The following is a 23230-nucleotide window of genomic DNA, read 5'->3' on the forward strand; positions in this document are numbered from 1 at the left end:
ACCAATAGGGAGACTAGCAGCAGTACGCGGCTCGGATATATAAGCAATCTAAGATTGAACACGAGGGTATTCTGACATAGTACTAGGCAGCGTTCCTCAAAACTGATATCTTACAGTTCACTTTGAATTAGCTCAAGGCGGTTTGTTTCAATCGACAAGAGAACCTTCTGTTCGACGCCGTTGAGCTTGAGGGGAATTTATTTGTAGGTTTATCTACTTTGCCTAAGATCAAAGCAATGCGGAAAGTGGTTCCATCTAGTTAAAAGTGCCGCCCCGCGATAATCGGCCATTTGCATCGGGCGTGATCTTACGAAAGCTACTCTATATAGTAGGTCGGGTTTTCCTTGGGATTGAAATTGACTCGCTAGATGGGTATTGGAGCGAGAACGGAGTTTCATTTCTTAAGAACGCATATGAAGAGGCTAGCGCCGTTCCAAGAAATGGCGCCACAAAAGAAGCTTGACTAAAATATTACCCCGCAGTTTTGCTGATAAGTCGACCTCCGAATGTAGGGCCGCTAGCTTCACCAAGAATAATAGAGATTGCCAAAGTCTTGTTCGAGCCTATCATGTCTTGGCTGCATTTACCGACAGCGCTGCCATTCGCATATATAACTAAATCGGACGTGGCTTTTTGTGACATGATGGTAGAATAGAACCACGAATAAAAATGAACGCCACCGTTCAATATTCTTCCAAGCAGGAATAGTGGCCTGAGCTAGTTTTTGTTGCAAATAATGGGAATAGGAATCATTAGCCTTGAGTTGCAGTTTAGATCCTTGAGATTATGTAAAGGCTCAAGGAAAATTAGACGGTCGAAGTTGTGGCAACAGGATAGTCCGGTGCGCCAATCATTTATTCCACAATTACAATCGATCGCTTTATATCTAGACGATCTAGATTTGAAGACATACTAGCTACGTGGATGTTTTCCACTAAATTAAAGTTCTACGCTGTTGATTGTGAGCTTCCGGTATTTATTGGAGTGTTTCGTCCCATTCGTCGGATCCACACCTTTGTTTTAAGGAGCTTATTTAGGTACCAACACCCTAACTCCGTTTACCGTCGTAAGTGCAACCGATGACTGAGAAAAACCGAAGCTTCTCACAGCCGGTGGGGGTCATTGCGGCGGCCGAGTTCTTTGGCGAGTCCCAGCTGGTCGATGAGCTACGTTAGACCGATTCAATAAATCCCGCAAGCTATGACGTATAGCTTCGCTCTGAAGGCTGTTCTTCCTAAAAGAAGGATAGCGATGGTTTCCATTGCATTCATAAGATTTGTGCTACTACATCCTCAATATTAGTGTTGTGGGGATTGTGGAGACAAGCTCTCCCGCTCCGTCTTCAAATAACTTCCAATGTACGGGAAAGATAGGCCCATGTTCATTAAACGCGAACTGCGGTAAAATCCTAGATTGGGACTGAAGTTGGGGGTTGCCTTGGTAAGGCAATTCAAGCCTTAATCTGGTAAGGATTATGCCTCGAAAACCTACAAACTTGTTACTTTGTGCATATGTCCTGCATGTGTATGCATGCACACCTATGCTTTAACTGCACTGCAACTTTGTTTTTTGTTTTTTATCAAAGCATACTTAAGTAACTATAACCGATCGAAATAAGACGCACTAGCTAGAACTTCGAAGAGGCTGGTTTACGAAATCAGCCGGAGCTATTTTGAATAGTCCGAAAATCAACATGATACCAGCGCCAACAAAACACAGCAACTTCATACCGGATTCGCTCTGGTTATCTGGGTAGAAATACTCTATTCTGACATCCGATCGAATATACCGATCGCGATATCGGGCTTTTGCAAAACGCATTTCTGAAGATATAAAACAGGTTGTAGCTGCACCTCACTCGTAGCATGCTTATGCAGAGAAACATTTTCGGTAACGCAGAGTACTACAATTTATATATGTTATCTGTGACCCCCGGTTCAGGATATATTGAAATGACTAACGTACCCACTGTTATATTAACTGGCGCAGGGCGAGGTATGGATATATCGTAGATATACACGGGCCCTTGCTTCTTCTGCAGACCTAGAACATTTTTTATCAAGTACATGAAACTAATATTAGCATCCATATTGTCGAAAACTGAAGGCATTGGACACGCTATATTAGTGCATCTTCTCGGACTACCAAACCCCCCCAACATTCTTGCTGTCTCTCGCAATATTCAATCACTTGAATCTCTGGCGAAATCTCATAAAAACCTCGAAGCTGTTTCTGTGGACTTCTCACCTTCCTCGGGGGCGAAACCCAAAGCTGGAGAGACTATTATAGACCGTGCGACTTCTCGGTGGGGACGAGTAGATTCACTAATACTTAATCATGGGACATTGGATCCCATCGCTAAAATCGAGGATGCGGATTTGGAAGGCTGGGCGACCACATTTCAGGTAAATTTTTTTTCCAATGTGGACTTGATCAGGAATGCTCTTCCCGAGCTACGAAAATCCAATGGGAGGGTGGTGATGGTAAGCTCGGGAGCAGTCGGATTGCCATTTGTAAGTCTCCTCACCCTAAGTACGCACAGGTTGCCTTTGTGTTGTGTCATCTTCTTTCCAGAAGACCAGTACTGATGGTCTGAATTCTTGGGAAGACGGGTTGGGGGGCATATGGCTCAAGTAAAGCCGCATTGAACCATCTCAATATGACACTGGCTCATGAGGAACCTGCAATATCATCCATCGCCATCGCACCAGGAATCGTGGATACAGATATGCAAAAGGCGTTGAGGGATGTTCACGGAGATGTAATGCCACACCAAGAACAGTCCATTTTTATAAATCTGAAAGAAAGTGGCCAAATAGTAAAACCGGTAAGTGGTTTCTCGATTGCCCATTCGCGAACCCGAGCGGCTTCCCACGTCTTGCAAAACTTGAATTTGAGAAATGGTTCCTGATTTTTTGGCCTTTACTACAGAGTGACGTTGGAACCGTCCTCGGAAATCTTTCACTCAACATGGAAAAATCACTCAGCGGAAAGTATCTCAAGTAAGTTCTCTACTTAAAATCGAACCATTTTCATTTTAAAGTATTAACATCAACTAATACGGTAATATAGTTGGGACGATACCATCCTTGCATCTTACCGTGGACACTAACCGACTATGTAAATATCTTCGAGGCGAAGGCTCTGGCGGCACGTGTATTCTACAAAAACTAGAACATAAATTGAGTAATTCTGCCTTAATAGTGATTTTTTAGAAGTGTTTGTCTCAGGCTGCGTTATCCCAAGCGGTGTTTATCAGATTAGAAGATAAATTCGTAGTGAATCATTGTACCTGGTATCGGGTATCTTTTGCATGCATAGAGTATGAGCGGAGCAGACGTGCATGTAGCATATGTATGTAGCCTCGGTGACAGGGAAATGGAAACACCTAACGTTCGAACATTTTAAAAAAGTAATATCACCATATGTGGTACTGTCGACGACAGCGAAAGGTTTAGCCAGTATCTGATAGGGTTAAAACATCCGGGTCGTATAAGCAAGAGAACCCATCCGGATCTGCATACGAAGGATATAGTATGCCTAATGTACCTTCCTGCATGATATAGGAGTGTTCCAGAACCGCAAGTGTCCCAGTGGATGGACTGTACGAACGCCGGGAAACGACTAGACGGACTGTGGCGTCGGGAATAAGTGCAAGATCTTAAAAGTGGCTAACCCGATATGGACGGTCTCTGAACATTGCTACGTACAGCCTCGGATTATTCAATTTAAGGATTTAATTTATCGTAGAACAGGAACGAGTTGATTTGTAAAAATTTGTCAAAAGGCTGCCTTGATGCTATGGGGTTCCAATCTATGCGTTCGAGTAACAAGTATTCACTAAACTAGCGTATGAAACAAAGAAATTGGCCACCCAACCCATTTACCCAGATTCCCGATAATCGATCTCCCATCAACATCCTACAAACTTGACAGACTCCCAAGTTGATATCTATAAATCTCTCTATGAGATAGCATAGTTCCTACATGTCCCTGGGAGGCCCATGTTCACTAGTCTACATCACTACACAGCTCTGTAACTGTGACCATGGTGCTTGGAACTTTGATTGCCGAAGTTTTTAGGTGTGGGTGAGTGGCCGACTTTAGTTGGGTGGCATCTTCTAGCCGGTTTTCATGGGCGGAGCTAGCAGCACTAAGCAATGCCATCAGACCAGCTTGCACCATATCTTCGTGAAGACCCACACCCCAAACTAGCTCCCGTTTACCACCGTTTTTGGCTGAAAGTGAGCATTCGATGTACGCCGCAGCCTTCGTATTGTTGACACCCTCCGAGCCGACAGCTTGCTCCTTAAAGTAGTTAACGGTAAGGTCAACCCCAAGCCCGTTAAGGCAGTTTACTAGACTTGAGATCGTGCCGTTCCCCTCTCCTTTGATAGGTTTCTCCACCCCGTTCAGGGCAATAGTTCCCTCAAAATGGAGGCCGCTCTGCTGCTCAGCAGCCTCGTTTGTTATAGGAAAATTATCATTGGAGGTCGCTCTGTCTGTCCTGATACAGTAGTCTACTAATCTGATTGGAGAATTGGCCTTTGGAAGGTAAGCCTCTTCAAACAGCTTCACGATCTCTGCCGGCTGGAGCTCTCGGTTTACCGTCTCGGTGTGCTTTTGAACAATTTTGGAGAAGGCTTGCTGCAGTGGCTTTGGGATATCTAGGTGAAGGTTTTGGAGAATTATCCATGCTACTCCTCCCTTACCGCTTTGACTATTGACCCGGATTACTGCCTCGTAATTCCGGCCAATATCCTGGGAATCGAAAGGGAGATATGGCATCACCCAGGGATCGTCGTCCGTCAAGTCCTTGCGAGACTGGAAACCCTTTTTAATAGCGTCTTGGTGGCTACCAGAGAAGGCGCAGACTGCGAACTGGCCACCATACGGCTGCCTTGGATGAACGGGTATCTTGGTTAGGTCTTCTACTGTGCTGATGACTTTGCTAATATCCGAAAAATCGACACCAGGAGAGATTCCTAATTGAGATGAATGTTAGCCAGCCGTTCGATATACTCTTAATAATAACTAACTGCAAAACCTGAGGCCGAGATTTACCTTGGGTGTAAAGGTTCAGAGCTAGAGTAACAAGGTCGACGTTTCCAGTTCGCTCCCCGTTGCCAAATAAACATCCTTCCACACGGTCTGCTCCAGCCATTTGCGCTAACTCTGATGCAGCTACCGCGCAGCCACGATCATTATGAGGATGAAGCGAAACGCAGACTTTCTCTCTTTCTGAAATGTTTTTGCAAAAATACTCAATCTGATCGGCATAGACATTTGGTGTCGAGAGTTCCACAGTCGCCGGTAAATTAAAAATGATTGGGTGTGTTGTAGGCTCCCATGCTTCTCTAACCGCATTACAGAGCTTGATGGAGTACTCAAGTGAAGTATCAGAGAAAGTCTCTGGGGTGAATTGATACTGCCATTCAGTTGCTCTGACGGCAGGATCTGGAGAATCCTTTGTCAAACTTCGGACTAACTTTGTACACTCGACCGCAAGGTTCAGAGTTTCGTCCTCCGTCATATTGTTGAAAACTATTCGCCGAAAGCATTCGCTAGTTGCTAGGTATAGATGGAAAATAACTTTCTTCGCACCATATAAGGCCTCGGCAGTCCGCTTGATGAGATCCTTGCGGCATGGTGAGATCACTTGGAGGACAACGTCTTCTGGAACCAAGTTCGGAGTTTCAATTAGATGTCGTGTGAAGTCGAAATCGATCTGTGACGCGGCAGGAAACGAGATCTCGATTTCCTTGTATCCGATCTCGACTAGCAAATTGAAGAAACGTAGTTTCTGCTCTCCGTCCTATTCTATGGTTTAGCTAGAGAGGCCATAGTTGATAAAGTTGAACAACTATCTTACCAGAGGGTTAGCCAATGACTGGTTCCCATCCCTGAGATCCGTATTTAGCCATCTAGGAGCTTTGGTGATCGTCTGATCAGGCCATTGGCGTCCTGGTAAACGTAGAGGCTTGAAAGGTTTGTACTTTCGTGAGGGATCGTTTAACCTGGTAGAGAGATCGATATTAGAATATAACCAACTTTTGATATTACATTTCATGTAGTAAAGACAGCGAGGGTAATGTTGCCCCGTTGCCATACGCCCCAGCCCAAGGGATTGTCTAGCAACTTACATAGGCATATTGTAGAAGAGTTATAGTGCTAGTAACTAAGTAAGCTGGTTTTCTGGTAATTTGTTTAAAAGATATCATAATTTTCGAACTTCTACCCCACGCTCACCTCCTAAAGTTGTAGCTTTTATAATCACATCCATCGACAACATGCAACAACTGATTGACAGATTATCTGGATGTGTTACTCCTAGCTCTTCATTGTGTTGAATTTTGCTTTTGTGACACAATCTAACCAGATACAGTAGCCCCATTTCGGTCGGACTTCCTATTTCCGGTCTGTGCTTTTGCTGGGATTGCCTGGTTCGCTAAATCTTGGCTCAACGTAGCTTAAACCAACCCGGGACCAGTGGAATCTTTAAAAGTCCTTCGTCTCGAGGAGAAAAATAGAGTTCACAGGAAAACGGAGAGTATATGAATACGGTCATGAGGCCGTCTCAAGATCGACAATCTAGCTTGCGCCACTGCGCATTTTATATCGCTCTGTGGGTCCACCTTAAACTGCATCACTGGCAATTTTACCCTATCTCTTAATGGATCTCGTATGATCAGCAAGTAACCGTTGTATATGGCTATCTCCCGTTTCAGCTCTCACTACATCGCGCAGTGCATTAACAATCTATAGACGTCGATTGGGTATTTAAGCCACGGCTCGCATCGTGTTTCTACATTCGCATTGACTAGTGATTAGAATCTCTCCGGGTAACTTTCGAGGGCGATACCTCGCGATACCACAGGTTTGCCACTTGTTTGCGACAGCACACACACATGGGCCCGGGGCAAAATTAAAACAAGAAAATATTATTGCAGGAGCATGTAAGGCGTTCAACATACATTTCATTCGTTGGGATAGATCTTCCAGCTTATACGTCGTGTACGATACCATAATATCTCAGGAGCTGACTTCATGAATTCAACTACTGAAGAATAGAACAAAAGCGGACCCGCGGGCCTGACGGTGCTATGATAAATCATGGCACAGCCGTAGTCTAGTTCAAGCTCAAAACATCCCAGCCTTAAGACTAGTAACCGCTCAAAATTTTGGGCTCGGGCTGGCTACACTAGTCGCGATCCACATACACTATTACGATTTACACTATAACATGTTAACAACGGAGCATCGACTAGAGTTGGCAGATAAGGACCCTCCGAACCTGCGGGAAAGTCAGAAAGCTAGCGCATCCAGTTGACCCACAACTGATCACAGAATAGGCATCGGTCAAATGTTTGCAGATTCCTAATCCATCGCCAAACTGATCACCACCCCTTCCCATAACTTGGCTCATGCGCGCGCGCCTACGACCACCTTTGATTAATATACCTGTTTGAATAATGATGCGGTGCATCTCGTAGTACTCCGCGGGCCCACGATACCAAGGTTTAAACATGACGTCATAGTTCAAATGGCTGTACAGTACTCTGGTTAAGCTACGGTTTCATTGGCTGGCAATAGCTTGTTGAAAGTGGAAATCATCAAAAATAATCTCGCTCATACCCTGAATGACAACGGCGAAGGGGAAAATGTTAGCGCCTTCTTAACTCCAAGACGTATTTCCAATCATGAATATAAAGTAAAGATGGGATGGAAGTACAACTATCAGGCCCACTTGTCGAGGGTTGCCGCATTCACAAGCTTGTACAAGACGTTATAGTAGGGCTTTATACTTCAGTAGGAGAACGGAACACTTATAAGGACAGTGCTGTGGTTCTAGAGAAATAGCATGGGTATCACTTTGACCCTAGGCGAAATTGAACTGGACAGAACATGCTTTAGATTTGCTTTGTAAATGAAGAATACGAGAGAACCAAGTAAAGCCTAGTTTTGGGCTAAAGATGCGTGTATTTAGAAATAAGTCCTTAGGATGAGAGTAAAAGAATAGAATTCTAGAGAAGCTAAACATTATAGCTTCATTATATCAGCTATCATCGAGACTAGAGCCCATCAACCAATTCTGACCAGGCAAAGATATATACATATTTTGAATAGTCATAAGTAGCCCAGATTGGGTACGGATAGATTAACAAAATATAGGCACCACTGCCGAGCCTATTTTTGCCTCTCGATCGATTTAAACGGTGATGATCCTACATTATTCCCGATCAATCAATAGAGTGTCAGGAGGGAATATACTGCGCCACAATGCATGTATGTGAAAGTTCTACATATACCAAACCTGAGGCTGGAAGGTCACATCGCCAGACCAATAATTATAGTAGAATAGGAATATCTATTGCGAGAAACTAGATGCAGAATTGGCTCCGATTGATTGACCTAAGCCCATCGGACAATACCAGAAAGTGGCGAGGCAACCCCACACATACCGATATCTGCGATTTCTGGGTCTAAGCGAAGCAGTACAAGCCAGCCTTGTGCGCTTAAATTATAATACCCAGCCTAAACTCATACAAGTGTGACAGATAACCTACCGGGACAGGAAAGAGCGCTCGACTATTTATCAGCCTGAGGAGCATTCAATTCAACTCATCGAATATACATGGGTGAGGAACACTGGTGGTGCGAAGTCTCTCGAAGCATTGCATCAAAATATTAGATATCTATATTGGTTATATGTTGTCAACGTGTTTTTGATCCTCGAAACCTACAGAACGAAATTTTTTTTGAAATCGGCACACTGGCTTATCCTGAGATTGACTTATGTTCTCAGCACTGGCTATCGGGCTCAGAGGTAGAGGTGCGAGATTTTATTGATTTATAGCTGGAGTATTGCAGAAACAGTCCGTTAAGGCTAAATACAGCATCAGTTTGGCATGAGGACCAGGGTCCCTTAACTCAGTCTCGCAGCGAAACGAAGCCAACAAGACCAAACGAGACTGCAGTCTCGACACTAAACCAGCTTAGCTCAGACGAGACTGTCCCAAAAACAGGAATACCAAAATGCAACACAAGATCCAGGCTTGTGTGTTGCGCCAACATCGTACCAGACATTTGTGCAACACATCATCCATGCACAATGAGCTTTGCTCATTCGGGCATTTTGCAAAGTAGGGAATCGCACAGGTCTGCGATTTCTAAAATCCCAAACCAGTGCTTCGCTCTGGCCTTGGTAGTTAGGTGTTCGCACACACGCGACCACTCTCGTTCACAATCCCCTTCGCTCATATCCCGCCTTGCATAAATATTATAAATCCGATTTGGACTTTCGCACATCTTCGCGATCCGCGAAATCGAGTTTCTTAATTTTAGGGATTCATTGAATCTGAATTGTGCAGGTTATGTTTGGCACACGTGCACACGTGCATTTTCAACATCTGTGTTTCTCTAATTGTCCATCTATAATCTCAACGTGGTCGGAGCAATATCTATAAGTTAATACAGTTATCATCAACGATGTTGAAAATGTATAAATATGGATGTATGTATGTCCAAATGGAAATAAAACTTAACTACCTGCATCAAGATATCATTTCATACACTTGAGGCCTGAACGGTGCCCTGGGACCGAGACTATCATTTCATCTACGAACGGAACCGTAACCTCTGAACTATTCGCACTTACCGCCCTTCAGAATATCTCCGCTATCACCAAACTTTCACAAATTTCTTCAGCTTTAAGTTCCACGTTTAGTTATTATCCTCACTTCACTATCAATACTACCATACAACGTATCTCCTATTTTCAAATTGAAGGAAATCAGGCAGAATGGCTCCTGTGGCTTCTACAAACGCGCAATCCAATGGTACTATAAAACCCGCCCGTCCTATACACGATTGATAGACAATTCTCTGGCTACGCGGCCACATGGTTGAGTATTAGTCGCATAGACTTCATGAAATTTTCTAACTAAACTTTTCTACACAAGCAGAACCCTCCAGCACAAGCTCCCAGAGTAACACTCTTCAGAAAGGGAATGATGAATCGAGGTAAGATACTATATCTAGTGCTTCACGACTTAGTATCACGTTACTTTCAAGTCTAATCCGCTTTTAGGGAGGATCATAAACGGAACCGAATTCTCGGTCGCGACTCACAACTATTGGCCTACTTGCATTCCGAGCCCGCAGTTTTGGAACGGCTCACATTCCCTCAAGCACCAGATCGGGAAAGTATCCCAAAAATTTTGGAAACTATTGATCGCGATTTGGAGGGCAGCCCTCCTTGAATTGTTTGTTTCCGTCGACTACCTATTTTTGTATTTTTAATCTGGGTTATCGTACTTCAGTCCCCGCCTTCGTCTAGCTGAGTACTTAGTTTGGCCTTAAAGTTTGGTGCCTTAGGCTTTTTTGGGGAACACGGACAAAAGTCAAGTGGTACAACAATGTAAAGGGCTGATTTGACCTTTGTTGACTTCTTAAATCCAATCATAACCTTTACGAAATCGAGTTTCTGAATAGAGTATTATAGCTATTCCGCCTCCGTTCTGTCCGAATTTTCATTATTTGTAAATTGTGAAAGCTCCTGGCTTAACCATTCAATGGGCGTTTCACCCAGGTACGCAGAATTGCCTCCCAAAGGCTCTCCTGTAAAGGGGTTAAATTTCCACGGTTCTGCCCAAGCTGGAAGTTCATTGAACTGCGCCTTATCAAGTCCGAATAGGGGGTCCGACAAGGGGTTTGGGATTGTAGACTCCAGAATAGTCGGAGAGGCGGTTCCTTGGAAAAATTCATAAGCTACCTCACTGATACTTTCGCTCGCAGTATTCGTTGAGTTGACAAGAGAGGGTGTAGGATCACTTTCGTCGTTCCGCGTGTTACTTCGCGCGGTATTCTCCACAATGTCCTCGAAGACAGCCTTCCAGGACGCCATATCCATATCGTTCGGGTTCTCAGAGATTGGATAATTCTCCATGATAGCGTCCACCACATTGCCCCAAACGATTTTAATCCCAAGAAGGGCTTGGTCAAAAGGCTTGAGTAGCTCCTGATTGTCAGGAGCGCCGTCTCGAATTGCTTCTTCAGAAGGTTTAATAACTGGGAAGGATCAATATGTTGTCTCTTGCAATTCAAAGATATTGCTTCCCAATCTATAGCGGGAAGTTCAAGGTCAACCAATAGAACAGCTAAATTCAGCCAGTCACAAAATTCTAGTAGACTTACATGGCGAAGGAATACTCTCCTGATCCGGGAACACAAGTCTGAAAATGGACCGCCACTTTTTCTCTTCTGTGTTGACTCCAGGAACAGGCTTCTTGGATTTGAGCTGACTGATTTGCTCACGAGATAGAAAGACTGGTGCTGTCTCTGTTGATTCTTGGCAGTCACCGTGACTATGATCATAATGTGCTTCGGCAGTTGGAAAATTCCGATAGCACTTTTTACATCCCCATTGATGGTGACTGTAGAGATGGCTCCTATAAATATAGACAACATTTGAGTCATTGCTCGCTTGGGACGAGAGAGAAGACTAGGCATCCTACTTAACTCTCGCTACGGTCTCAAAGCCTGACCGATAACATTCTGTTTGCCATCGTGTAAGGTCAACGTTTAGGAAGTGACTATCCTTGGAATCCATGGCATTGGCAAAATATATGCAAGCGTATCGTCGAACGCATGGGGTGCATAAGCTGGATTTGCTCATACGAGGCCTTTTCTTTCTGTTGTCCTCATCATCTTCATCGTCATCGTCTGCACCTTCACCCTCTTGCCGGCTCGGGGCTTTTCTTTTGTTCCAAATTGATCGCCCCTGATTAAGCTCAGCTGTTGGCAAGGATGTTCGGCTGCCCGACTCTGTAGATGACACAAGCTCTCCACTGGATGAGCTTTCTCCAGTATCCGCAGTGGCATTTGGGTTCGTAAAACGCAGCGAGCACTCCGCAAACTGCTGCCGAAGTAGCTCTGCTACGGTTTGTAGTGCGTACGCCCTCACCCGAGCAGCAGTCTCACGGAGAAGCTGATTTCCAAGAGTGTCGATTGCCGTTTCCTTAGCCGCCCTATGGCTAGTGGCTCTTATGTGATCTGGGACTATTGTAGAGCTTTTTTGGTTCGCACCTGCTTCTCCTGGTGGTTCGCTTGTATTGAACGGGCTCGGACCTAGGATCTCCAGTGGAGGACTTCTCCCCACATGCTTTTGAGCTTTATTTTCTCTTCCAGACTCAGCTGCATCCAAAATATTATCGACTCTGAAGCTTGTATTGTTAGTAACGGTAAGTTCAAATTCATCCCTAGGTGATTGTATTTCTTTTTTCGCAGATCCGTCGACTTGTAGCGCAGATAATGTATCCGCTAGCGCTGGTAGGAGGCCTCTAAACTTGGACGGTGGATGGAGAAGTGTCCTTTCATTGTCAACTTTCCCTTTGCGATTCTCAGTGGTTTCTGTGTCGCTGAACCTTGGTATAGGCTTCGTATAGATATGGTGACGTGGTCGTTTATGTTCAGCTAACTCAGTTGGCTCCGCGCTTTCGGAACGTTTGGTTGTGGTGTCAACCCCGGGCCCATGGCGCCACTTCACATGAGAACGCAGGTTATCGTATCTTGCAGTCTGATAAGAACAGCCATGTTTAAGACAACGATATGCTTTGATTCCGTGTACATGTAGCATGTGATCATCAAGGATCCTTCGATTCAAGAAAACATCGTTGCAATCGAGCATAGAATAATCTCTGCAGGGGAGACTCCTACGCACGCGCACGATGCTTCTAGAGAGAATCAGGCGCTCGTTCGAAATCAACGGGGTCGTTTCCTTTTCGACATCTCGGTCTTTAACAGGCGAGGTTTGCTTCCGTATGCCAACATGTGGGTGATAGTACTCCATCCAGGCCGAATCCTCCTTTAAATCTTCTACCGGCCTTTTGTCTAGTAGGTGTTGGTATATGTGGCGAAGTTTATCCTCCCAAATTGATTTTGGGTCGTGGTTTTCTTCAATTTGAAAACCACAACCAAAGCCACAGTTCCATAAGTTTGGCATGCCAGCTAGCACCAAGTTCGACTGATTTCCCCATTCCGCGCGCATAATATGACTTTCGGTGTGTTCTAGCCAATCGTCGAAGTGATCGGCTTGAAATGAACAGGGGAGCCAGTGGAAAATGCATTTTTGGCCGGTTGTGGCGTACTCCGCGATCTCAGTCGGGGCAGGGCTAGTGCACGCAGTAAATCTAGAGCTGTTGTCGAATATAGGATAGTCTTTGAATCCTGAAGTACTTGACGGAGCATAACCCGAAGGCTCGTCGTGTATATTTCGAAGCACGGTTGGTTGTACAGGGTGTAAGTCATCAGCTGGTTCCACTTTTATGGCAGCGACATCTTCAAAGGCTAAGGAGAAACAGTGTTACAATTAATAATTAGTTGGCGGGGCGCCTTGTGGGCTCTTGACAAACTTTAAAGGGGCTTACTGTGAGATGACATTATGGTAGCAAAAGTAACCGAATGATATGCGTAGCCTACACAACTACCTACTAGCTACTTAAGTAGCTGGTGAGTAGGAGCCAGAGGTATATCAACTTTCTTCCTGCTCTAGGTTGTACCGGTGGAGATAGTCGACGCTATCTGAAAAGCTGGCTTATTTTCAATTCGGTCGGTTGATGTTAAGAATAAGAAGCAAGGCAGATGTCATGAAAAACGATGGTTGATTCATGATGTAGCGTTCGGGTTCTAGTTAGGAAGTGGGAAGGATCATTCACCATTACATACCAGGCCAAGCCAAGCGCGTGAGATCAAATTAAGCAGCCTTCTGGGCATACCTAAATCCAGGTCATGTGTCGTTTCCAGTAAATGTATATGCATGTAAATGTATCCACGTGTAAGTACATACGTTGGCCACCTAGCTTGCGGGCACATTTGAGTTTTCGGGATATGAACTATATGTATAACACAAGCTCATATTTCTATCTATAGATATACCTGTATATACCCCCCAAAACATCTCGCTGACTTGCTATTTGAATCTCATAGAACTTTTCCAACCGCGCGTTCCAACCTTTTTCAACACCTTAAATCGAAAATGTGTTGTTTCGTTTTTAATTGGCTATCTATGTACATACATACAATGTCCTAAAGAAAACGCGTCAGCCCGTCCTCGCGGTACTTATATAATTAGCCCTGGCAGCGGTAGGCCAATGGCGTAATGTAGGCATTCGATTGCACATATTCTAGTAATAGGGTGGGCTAGTAAATAGGATATGTCAAAAGTATACAAGTGTGACTAAACCTGCAACAGTTGGGCATTCTTGTTACCACTATCGAAGCTAGGATAAAGGTATAAAGCCATCTATATCCCTCTGTTTTCGACCAACAAATATCAACAGCGTACACTAGCTTTATGACCTGTATATGGTACTGTAGTTGAGGGCCCGACTGGCCTCCACTTAAGACTCGACTCGTCCACCTCGAGATTAATGCGTGAAACCTAACGGATCATAATATGCTTTGGCGACGGTAATTCTTTTTCTTCTTTTCTTTTTTTTCTTGCCAAACCCCTTCATAATTTTTAAGATTACCATGAAGATTGCTGCAGGATTCCAGCGCTGCTGTTTCACCTTCGCTTCTTCCGTGAAGGGCCTTTTCTTGAATACTGTTGGGTTTCTAGCATCTGGCGTGTTGCCTCCACAAATTCGAATATTTTCGGGTCTGCCATAATTGGTCTCGGTCCCAGAGCGCCGTCCCCCAATTGGAACCACGGGTATAGAAAGTTTCGACCTCTAGCTCATTGATTAGAGGTTACTCAATATTCGTAATAGCATCTCGCCTACTCTACCCTTTGCACTCCAACAGGCCACAAATGTCGGAGCAATAGTGCCTCTCTACGAATGGATATTCCGGGCCATGGCGCCATAGATGACGGCTAGATATCTGTATACGTTAACCCGTTTTGCCCTTGGAGATTATGATACGTAGCTCGCATTTCGGCGAGTTTGGGCCGTAAGAGCTTTTCCAGACCCATCGGCGTAGGTGTTTGGTTATTCACTCTATTTAGTGGCGCTTTGTTGTGTTTTATGAGCTTCGGTCACGATTTTCGGTTGTGCTTGAAATCGAACGGCAGTTAATCCTAAAACATCTAAAATCTTCAACCTAGTGATATCGAAGAGATACTTTGCGACAGCTTTCACACTTAGACTTGCCTGTGATAAGTTATTTGCTTGGAACTTACCGTCGTTGGAAGTAGCGTGGTTGCCATAGGGCTTAAATTGCCAAGTTGAAGTGCGAGGCTCCTGCATTTCAGCCGCTTCACCAAGAAGGTTCGCGGCAATCGCAGCTACAGCTCCTGCACTAGAAAAACTACAAAAGCGTCCCTGACCCATCGGCAGAAGGATTGTCGCTTCCCCTCATGGCGCTACCCGTATCGCGATGAGTAACTCCGAGTACGAGTCTCAAATTTTGATATCAAATACCCCAAAGAAACTACAAAGCTAGGAAATTAGATCCCAGTCGGCTAGCGCAAGATGGCCGGGTCAACCTGGTTCGCATCATCAGACAAAGCTGCCCCACCAATACCTCCACCTGTTCCAGAACACTTTCAGGGTCAATCTATAGAAGACGATCCCGGGCGGCTAAGCGCTAGCAAGATATGCGGAATATCGAAACGCGCCTTTCTATTTCTACTACCGATTATCGTCTTGGTAGTTGTGGTTATTGCTCTAGCAGCGGGCCTAGGCATTGTGCTTGGAAGGAAGAATTCATCCCAGTCGCCTGCTGCGACGAGTAGCATAATGACTTCTAGTAAGCTTACTATCAAAGTCCGTATCGGGCTTCTCTCAGTACTAACTATCCGTCTAGTCTCAAGGCCCACCCAAACGACCGAAACGGCAACCGGTACCGGGACCACAACCACACCACCAACAGCCACCACCCCTTGGGTCATATCAAATGGTGTAGTCGGATTTAATTACACCCAAGTCAGTACCGACGGTGGCAACTGCGCGCCAACCGGTTGGGTCCAGGAACCTCAAGAAAGGATAGATTATATCAATATCGTAATGAAGGGCTCGACTTACTATGCAGAATCAACATTTGGGGGCGTAGGTTTCCTCTCATCAGAACTCATTTATTCTCTCGACGAAGAATCCGGCGGCGCTAGTTATGTATACACTTTTTCGTTTCCGCCGGGGACTGTAGGGCGTAGTTGTAATAGTTCTACTACGTTAACATCCCGATTTGTGAGGGATGAGAATGCATACTGCCTTATGTGGGTCTGCTCCATATGCTACCCTTTTCGCGATACAAAATAGGAGATCAGAGGTATTGACTTCGCCGTGATTTGAATAGCACTTGGACTTTAACACAGGACTGTGTCGGACAGGACGGTGTCAGAATATTAGCCGGGGAATACTGCAAAGTCTGTAAGTAGAGCTATCTACCATAAACGTTATCGGGGGAAATCGCTAACCCAATCGTTCAAGTCTACCAAGGAGATCTCCCAAACGTCTTAGAATCCTGATCGAATCAATTGGCCTATAAATTCCACCGTGATAAAGGTCAACCAAAACAGAGAACTAAAAAGATATAAAACAATATAGTGCAAAGACATAAGGAAGATTCTAGATCTCATAGGGAGTTGCATTGAAGTCACTAGAGTTTCAGGGTTTAGTCAGACTACAGACCAGAGTTACAGACTAAGGCCAGCCGTTTGCGAGACCAGGCCAGCCGGGTGGTTGTGTAAAATCACGAAACAATCCGGGGACAACACAAACGATCCTTAAAATCCAACATCGCTTCTACTCCATATAATAAGAATATTAAGGTGCAGGACTTAGATAATGACAACTAATAATTCCAATTACTCTATAGTTTAACCTTCCCAAATATGAAAACATGTCACTTCAAGTAAACCAACTACTCCCACATGTCATCCTGGTTCGAATCGTCCAAGAAAATACTATGCGGGAGGTCATCCGCGCCAGCGAACCAAACCGCTCCGGGATATTCACTGCTAGCAATAGAATCTTTCCCTTTTCTTCCTACTCCAGCAGGCAGAACTTCCCAGGTACTCCAAGTTACATCTTTCCATTCGACATCCTTCTGGAAGCGATTGGAGCTGTACGCCCCTATTAACTCGTAATTTGGTCCAAACCACCATATGTATGGTCCATTGAGACGAACGGTAGATTCCAAAGCAGCACTAGAAAGAGATATTAGAGTTCCATACTGACATGATCTAGACCGAAGCAATAACATACCTTCCAGGTGGTGCAATTTGGTTGAAGACTGGATCATTCTCAACTTTAAAATCTTGCAGAAGAGTCATAACCGCTCCATCGGCTGTGATCCAAGCCACTATAGGTCCGTTATCTGACCTCTCAGATGAAATACCCGAACCAGGGGCAACAAAGCATTCCGAGTCGTCTTGTTGCACTTCAGCCGTCGAAACCTCGCCGGCAACCCTACTAGTCTGGTATAAAGTACCCTTTTGGCCGGTGCCATGCTTTGCAACAAACCACATTATAAAGTCGCTGTTATCTTCAGGTTCGCTTCCATATACATACACCTTAAGACTTTGTACCGTCAAAGCAGACACACTGTCGTCATCATGCCAAACTTTTGTTCGACCCCAAGTCTTTGGAGAAGTCTGAGGCGCGCCGAGACATTGAACGTGACTGAGATGACCATCCGGTGATACCCACCATGCATCCCAACAATTACCTTTGAAAGAATCAAAAGAATGATAGACAACGCAAACGCTGCCACCGCCTATTGTCATGGCGGATTTGGCGGGAGCAACAGTAGTGGTTTCTCCAGGATTATAGGTATCTTCTTCTGGTAGTAGTATTCTGAGAATGTTGACCGATCCATCTTCTCCGATAAAAAAAGATTTTTGTGGGTCCTCCATCCCGTTAAAAGGAGAGGTAATCGCGGTCCCATTGCCCCCACTAGCCACTTTAGCATCGCCCAAATCCAGCACGACATGATTACAAGGCCGTCCATCTCCAGTAGAAGCAATTGCCCCATTTGGGCCCGTCCAAACGACGCCATTAAAAAAGTATCCGACTGAACCCCAAGTGTTGCTCCAGCGAGCAAGAGAAGTATTTTTACCAAGTTTGACACCGAAGTCATTGATTGGGCCATCAGTCCATGCTTTTTATGATTCGAAGTCGACGTGAGCGTCGACAGAAGCCGGAGCGAGCACCGGATATGCAAAAACGTATCTGGGTACAAGAGCATAGGCGGTGTGGCCAGCTGCATAATCTTCCGGCGTCAATACCAGCGCGTCAACATCACACGATACACGCTTCGTATAATAGGGTTTAGCATTGTCTTTGATAGTCCGCTGTAGCTGTATATCCAAATATCGGACATTGGGTTGGTTTGTCCAACTGATAACAAGGTTCTTGTTTTCAACCCTAGCGGTAATTGGAAAGGTTGACATCGTGATTAGAAAAGATAATAGCAGAATTTTTTTCTTCGTAGAGAAAAAAATATTGCAATCTTGCAAAACTGGTTCTATTAATAGGTTTTTCTACTGACAATATCGAAGTGCAGGATTGAAAGACGGGAAAAGTAACGGGCCATGACTGCCGTTTTATACACTTTCGGGCTGGCTAGAATCGAGTGATCTATATCAGCTTTGTTCTACATTCACCCCGCACGTATACTAGTTTGGAGCTAGCTCCACTCTTATCGCAATTTACTAAAAGCAACTACGGCGTATAAAACTGCAGAATTTTCACATAAAAACATATTTTATCATGAGAAAACGGCTCAATGAGTATCAGAATGGTTGCGTCGGTTCTGGCATGATATGCCAAGCCTTAACCGTTTGCTAGCGAGAGCGAACGTTCAATTCTAGGCTAACTGGATTTGGGGAGACATAGTGCGATTGAGGGACCGAATGTTTCTTTTGAACCAGGGCCGATGAGACTGATGCGCGAACATACGTAATCACCGTGCTGGAGCTGAGTAGAGCTGAGGGCCAGCGCGCCATAGAAGAAAAAATTCTTTGATAGGATGACAGAACGAACCAGTCAATTGACTCCCAGCCATGGCAGCACCTGGGCAATACAAATATTTCAATGGTTGAAATCTACAACCTAAGAATGCGTTGCCCCTCAGCTTACTTCACATACCCCGCATACCAATTGCAACCCCTCACTTCGTAAACTCTCACCATGTCAGGCGGCAAGTTCTCAGTCGGCTACTTCGTCAATTGGGGTATCTACGGAAGGAAATTCCCTCCTTCACTCATCCCCGCAGATGACCTGACGCATATTTTATACGCATTCGCCGATCTATCTCCTGATTCCGGAGAAGTTAAGCTCAGCGACGCCTGGTCTGATAAGGATATCCACTACCCGGGTATGGTGCCCCCAACGACGGCGTTCGACCGTCCAACGTGGCTATAAGGTTAATAACTCGGGGACTTAAAACAGGTGACTCCTGGAATGAGGCTCAATCCAATCTCTATGGCAACTTCAAGGCTATCTACAACCTGAAGAAGCAGAAACGCCATCTCAAAGTTCTTGTACGACATTGCACCTTCAAATACAACACCTCCCAACACCTTTCTCGGCATCTTCCGGGAAAACTCGCTAACTGACGTCATCACTTAGATTTCGATTGGCGGCTGGACATACTCCCCGAAATTCCACCCCGTGGTTATCGACCCCGCTAAACGTGCAAAATTCGTAGAATCGTCGGTGCAACTTCTCGAAGACTATGGTCTAGATGGTCTCGATGTTGATTACGAATATCCCTCTGATGACGCTCAGGCGAGAGGATATGTCGATCTCCTGAGAGAACTGCGACAGGCATTAGACGCACATGCGGCAAAGAAACATGCGAACTATCGTTTCCTTCTGACTATAGCTGCACCATGTGGACCTCAGAACTACCAAAAGTTGCACGTCAAGGCGATGGATGAGCAGCTCGACTTCTGGAACTTGATGGCTTATGACTTCAGCGGGTTGGTATTTGAGTCCATGATCCACCCAATCTTTCATACGGTGATTCTCACTCTAGTTTTATGAATTTAGTTCTTGGGACCCCGTGGCCAACCACCAAGCAAACATTTACGGTGGTCCAGTTAGCGGTGCTGAAGCCGTCCATTGGTATATCAACCAAGGTGTTGCGAGACACAAGATCATCCTGGGTATCCCACTTTATGGTCGATCTTTCACGAATACCCAAGGCCCCGGTACTGCGTTTAGTGGCGTCGGCCAGGGAAGTTGGGAGCAAGGAGTCTACGATTACCGTGCCCTGCCACTTCCCGGTTCAAATGTTTCTCACGACTCACAGTTATTAGCAAGCTGGAGTTACAATCCTGATACCAAGGAAATGATCAGTTTTGACAGCGAAGAAGTTGCAAAATGGAAGGGAGCTTGGATTCATCAGGAGGGACTGGGCGGCAGTATGTTCTGGGAACTGAGCGGAGATAAGGGATCAGACCGGCCGGAGATGGAGAAGGGTCATGGAAAGGATGGTCAGCCTGGTACCAGTCTTGTTAGAATCGTAAAGGTTAGTATTCAATGACTTTTCTGCTGCGGATACATCTAATGTAGTCTCTAGGATCACATGGGCGGAATTTCAAACAGCGACAACTGGTTAAGCTACGAGGGTTCCCGATTCCCAAATCTCCGTAACGGTATGAACTAGATCGCCTGTGCTGCAATTTCGGAACGCCATACAACCCCACAGAGTTTAACTAAATGTAATAAACTTCTCTACCCACAATTCAAAGATTTACTTACAAAAACGCTTAAATGTCATGATAATTGACAAATAAAATAAATCTACTTAATCATTTACAACCCCCACCTCACTTCTCGCCCACTTGCTCTTCTTCCTCATCCTATGCCCATAAATATACAACAACACCGGCCCAGGCGTCAGCACCACTGCTAAACACCCAAGCAAAAACAACGTCCACTTGACTCCAATCCCCTCGTACATTGGTCTAGCCGCCAACGTCATCCCACCCGCAATCAAATATCTCACCATCGTAATGCTCGCTAGCGCAATAGCCGCATGATCTCCATAGCTATCAATGATATACTCATAGCTAGAGACATACATCGCTATCAGGACGATTCCAAAGCAAAAGCATGCTCCGAGCCCTGACCAAATCGATATTGTAGGGACGTTCGTCCAGCCAAGCCAAAAGAGGGAGATTGGGAGTAGTGGCGCTGTGAATATTGCTGGCCAAAGACGGAACTCGGGCTTTATATGCGCGCCGGAAACGTATTCGGTATGATGCCGTGCCCATGAGTATAACCCAGGTGCACAAAGCGTGAATGCGGTAGCCCCTGCTGCTATCGCTCCGAAGCAAGATCCGGTCATCCCGTCGGAAAGATTATATGTCTTCTTGAAGATATATTCAAACCCAGATAGAAATGAAAACAGCAAAATATAAAGCAGGACAAGGTAGCTTCCAAGGACGGTAACAACAGGTTCCTTTAGGAAGAAGGTCAGCGACATCGGAAGGGTATGTTTTAGGCGCTTCCAGAATGAGCCTTTCTCTTCACCGTGCTCGGAAAAATATTGCTTCCCGGTGACCTGTCGAAGGTTTTTGGCTTTCCAGTCCAGAATGATAGGCAGATACGTCTCCGGCAGAAAGGCAAGGGCAACCAGGAATGCGAAACCTGAGATGATGAGGGTGATCCATTCTGTCCAACGCCAGCTAAGATTGGGATTCTGTAAAATCCAGCCGCCTACAATCGGTGCGAGAGTTGGCGCTACGCGGTATTAGCTGAAGTCCATTCTTCTTGAAACGAAATATAACTTACGAACAACATTTGCCCACGCGATAACCGGGAATACAAAAGCCCTTTTCACCGGGCGGAACTGGTCCCTCACACTAGCACCATTAATACCCAGCGTTCCACTGGAGAATAATCCGACGAAGTACCGGCACACAATTTGCCCTCCGAATGATTTCGTAAGTGCCGTCCCCAAGACAAAGAATAGAAAACAAAAAGTCGATGTAAGGTAAACAGGATTCCTTCCAACGGTTTCCGACAATGGTCCAACAAATAGACAACCCGATCCAATGCCAAAAAGATACATTGCTGTTGACAAAGTTTCCGCTTCCTTACTGACGCCGAATTCTTGACTGGCGGACGTGTTGGCCATTGATTCAGCAGCGCCTGCCCACGCTTGCACAGCAATCAGGAGCGCAAGGATTGCTATGTTTTTTGACCTTGAGAGCAACGGCCAGTTCTTTGGGTTAATGGGGTCGTCATGACTGTTTACCTCTATCTTGAGCCCTTTGTTCGATTCATCATTGTTTCCATCCTCATCATTCGCATCTTTGCTCCCCGGTCTGTCGTCGGCCACCTGGAGCTCTGAAGGATGTTCGGAAGGGTCTTGGCGCTTCTCGTGGTCCTGCTCAATAACCTTCCGAAGCTTGTAATACTGTACCATCGACCACATACTGACTTCAACCAGTGCACCGGCCACTATAAACAAATAAAAAGCCCTGAAGCGATAGAAAATATCGTGTTAAACCTATACCCAGAGAAAAGGCTCTTCTTTTGAAGATTCGGGTTTGTATGTGATGTGAAAAGACTGTCGCGTGCGCAATTACATCATTTGCAACGGCTGCCAACTAGGGTCCTGCAGAATATAAAACATGTCGAATAGCAGGTACCGGATCCTAAGAACCAGGATAGGTCACGCAGCATTTTTTACGTCCCTCGTTCTGAAACTTGGCCAGTGTTTCCCACGTGTACCACCCAGATATCCTCTAGATAAAACGGGTTTCCTTTCTAACCAAGTCCGGATTATTGCATCCGCAACACAATTAGGTAGCAGACTTTTGCAAATTCCAACACGGAACAGAACAGGTCTGTCCGGCCGTGCCGAATTGTCTGGTTTGCGAGACCATGCCGGATCAATATATCGATATCCTCATAGGCTAATATACTGCTTATGCCTATGACTTGTAGAAGCGGATTCACTAGACCAAAACAGCTTCTTCTCATACTTATAATCCAAATTCGCCTCACAGTTTCAGGAAGACAAACCACTATGCAGGTCAACAGCCATCAGGAAACAGCGTTTCTTTTGGCTTTAATTCCTTTCTCATTCAACTTAGACCTCATTCAGCTGCCGTGTTATTAGGCCAAGTACCTTTTAACCAATAGCACCTGGATCAAGACCACACGCTTACAATATTACAGCACGGCAGTACACAAAGTTCTGAAAAGGTAAAAATAATTCATTTATTCATATACACATGCGAGAATAGGAAGTCACATCAACATCCATA

The 23230-nt window shown here is 45.2% G+C and overlaps 8 protein-coding genes across 8 annotated transcripts; 3 read left to right on the forward strand and 5 right to left on the reverse strand.

Moving 5' to 3' along the window:
• Positions 1 to 2659: 2659 nt before the first annotated feature.
• Positions 2660 to 3112, forward strand: AOL_s00140g8 (uncharacterized protein; the record flags this gene model as incomplete). The annotated part of the gene is made up of 3 exons (XM_011127249.1): positions 2660 to 2827; positions 2932 to 3002; positions 3073 to 3112. The coding sequence occupies 3 exons, from the start codon at positions 2660 to 2662 to the stop codon at positions 3110 to 3112; spliced, it is 279 nt and encodes a 92-aa protein (XP_011125551.1).
• An 899-nt stretch (positions 3113 to 4011) lies between these two features.
• AOL_s00140g9 (uncharacterized protein) lies at positions 4012 to 6151 on the reverse strand (the record flags this gene model as incomplete). Its single annotated transcript, XM_011127250.1, has 4 exons — positions 4012 to 4985; positions 5065 to 5815; positions 5873 to 6017; positions 6144 to 6151. The coding sequence occupies 4 exons, from the start codon at positions 6149 to 6151 to the stop codon at positions 4012 to 4014; spliced, it is 1878 nt and encodes a 625-aa protein (XP_011125552.1).
• Positions 6152 to 10504: 4353 nt separating this feature from the next.
• On the reverse strand, positions 10505 to 13440 carry AOL_s00140g10 (uncharacterized protein; the record flags this gene model as incomplete). Its single annotated transcript, XM_011127251.1, has 4 exons — positions 10505 to 11070; positions 11197 to 11450; positions 11517 to 13347; positions 13428 to 13440. 4 exons carry the CDS (start codon positions 13438 to 13440, stop codon positions 10505 to 10507), a joined length of 2664 nt encoding a protein of 887 aa, XP_011125553.1.
• Positions 13441 to 15473: 2033 nt separating this feature from the next.
• Positions 15474 to 16468, forward strand: AOL_s00140g11 (uncharacterized protein; the record flags this gene model as incomplete). Its single annotated transcript, XM_011127252.1, has 4 exons — positions 15474 to 15750; positions 15808 to 16216; positions 16297 to 16370; positions 16431 to 16468. 4 exons carry the CDS (start codon positions 15474 to 15476, stop codon positions 16466 to 16468), a joined length of 798 nt encoding a protein of 265 aa, XP_011125554.1.
• Positions 16469 to 16863: 395 nt separating this feature from the next.
• Positions 16864 to 17857, reverse strand: AOL_s00140g12 (uncharacterized protein; the record flags this gene model as incomplete). The annotated part of the gene is made up of 2 exons (XM_011127253.1): positions 16864 to 17149; positions 17208 to 17857. The coding sequence occupies 2 exons, from the start codon at positions 17855 to 17857 to the stop codon at positions 16864 to 16866; spliced, it is 936 nt and encodes a 311-aa protein (XP_011125555.1).
• Positions 17858 to 18106: 249 nt separating this feature from the next.
• Positions 18107 to 18394, reverse strand: AOL_s00140g13 (uncharacterized protein; the record flags this gene model as incomplete). The annotated part of the gene is made up of 1 exon (XM_011127254.1): positions 18107 to 18394. The coding sequence occupies one exon, from the start codon at positions 18392 to 18394 to the stop codon at positions 18107 to 18109; it is 288 nt and encodes a 95-aa protein (XP_011125556.1).
• A 739-nt stretch (positions 18395 to 19133) lies between these two features.
• AOL_s00140g14 (uncharacterized protein) lies at positions 19134 to 20616 on the forward strand (the record flags this gene model as incomplete). Its single annotated transcript, XM_011127255.1, has 5 exons — positions 19134 to 19320; positions 19395 to 19486; positions 19575 to 19927; positions 19998 to 20478; positions 20530 to 20616. The coding sequence occupies 5 exons, from the start codon at positions 19134 to 19136 to the stop codon at positions 20614 to 20616; spliced, it is 1200 nt and encodes a 399-aa protein (XP_011125557.1).
• A 141-nt stretch (positions 20617 to 20757) lies between these two features.
• AOL_s00140g15 (uncharacterized protein) lies at positions 20758 to 22392 on the reverse strand (the record flags this gene model as incomplete). Its single annotated transcript, XM_011127256.1, has 2 exons — positions 20758 to 21695; positions 21747 to 22392. The coding sequence occupies 2 exons, from the start codon at positions 22390 to 22392 to the stop codon at positions 20758 to 20760; spliced, it is 1584 nt and encodes a 527-aa protein (XP_011125558.1).
• Between the last annotated feature and the right edge of the window lie 838 nt (positions 22393 to 23230).

Source organism: Orbilia oligospora (genome assembly GCF_000225545.1).
Source record: "Orbilia oligospora ATCC 24927 unplaced genomic scaffold scaffold00140, whole genome shotgun sequence".
Classification (NCBI taxonomy): Eukaryota; Fungi; Ascomycota; class Orbiliomycetes; order Orbiliales; family Orbiliaceae; genus Orbilia; species Orbilia oligospora.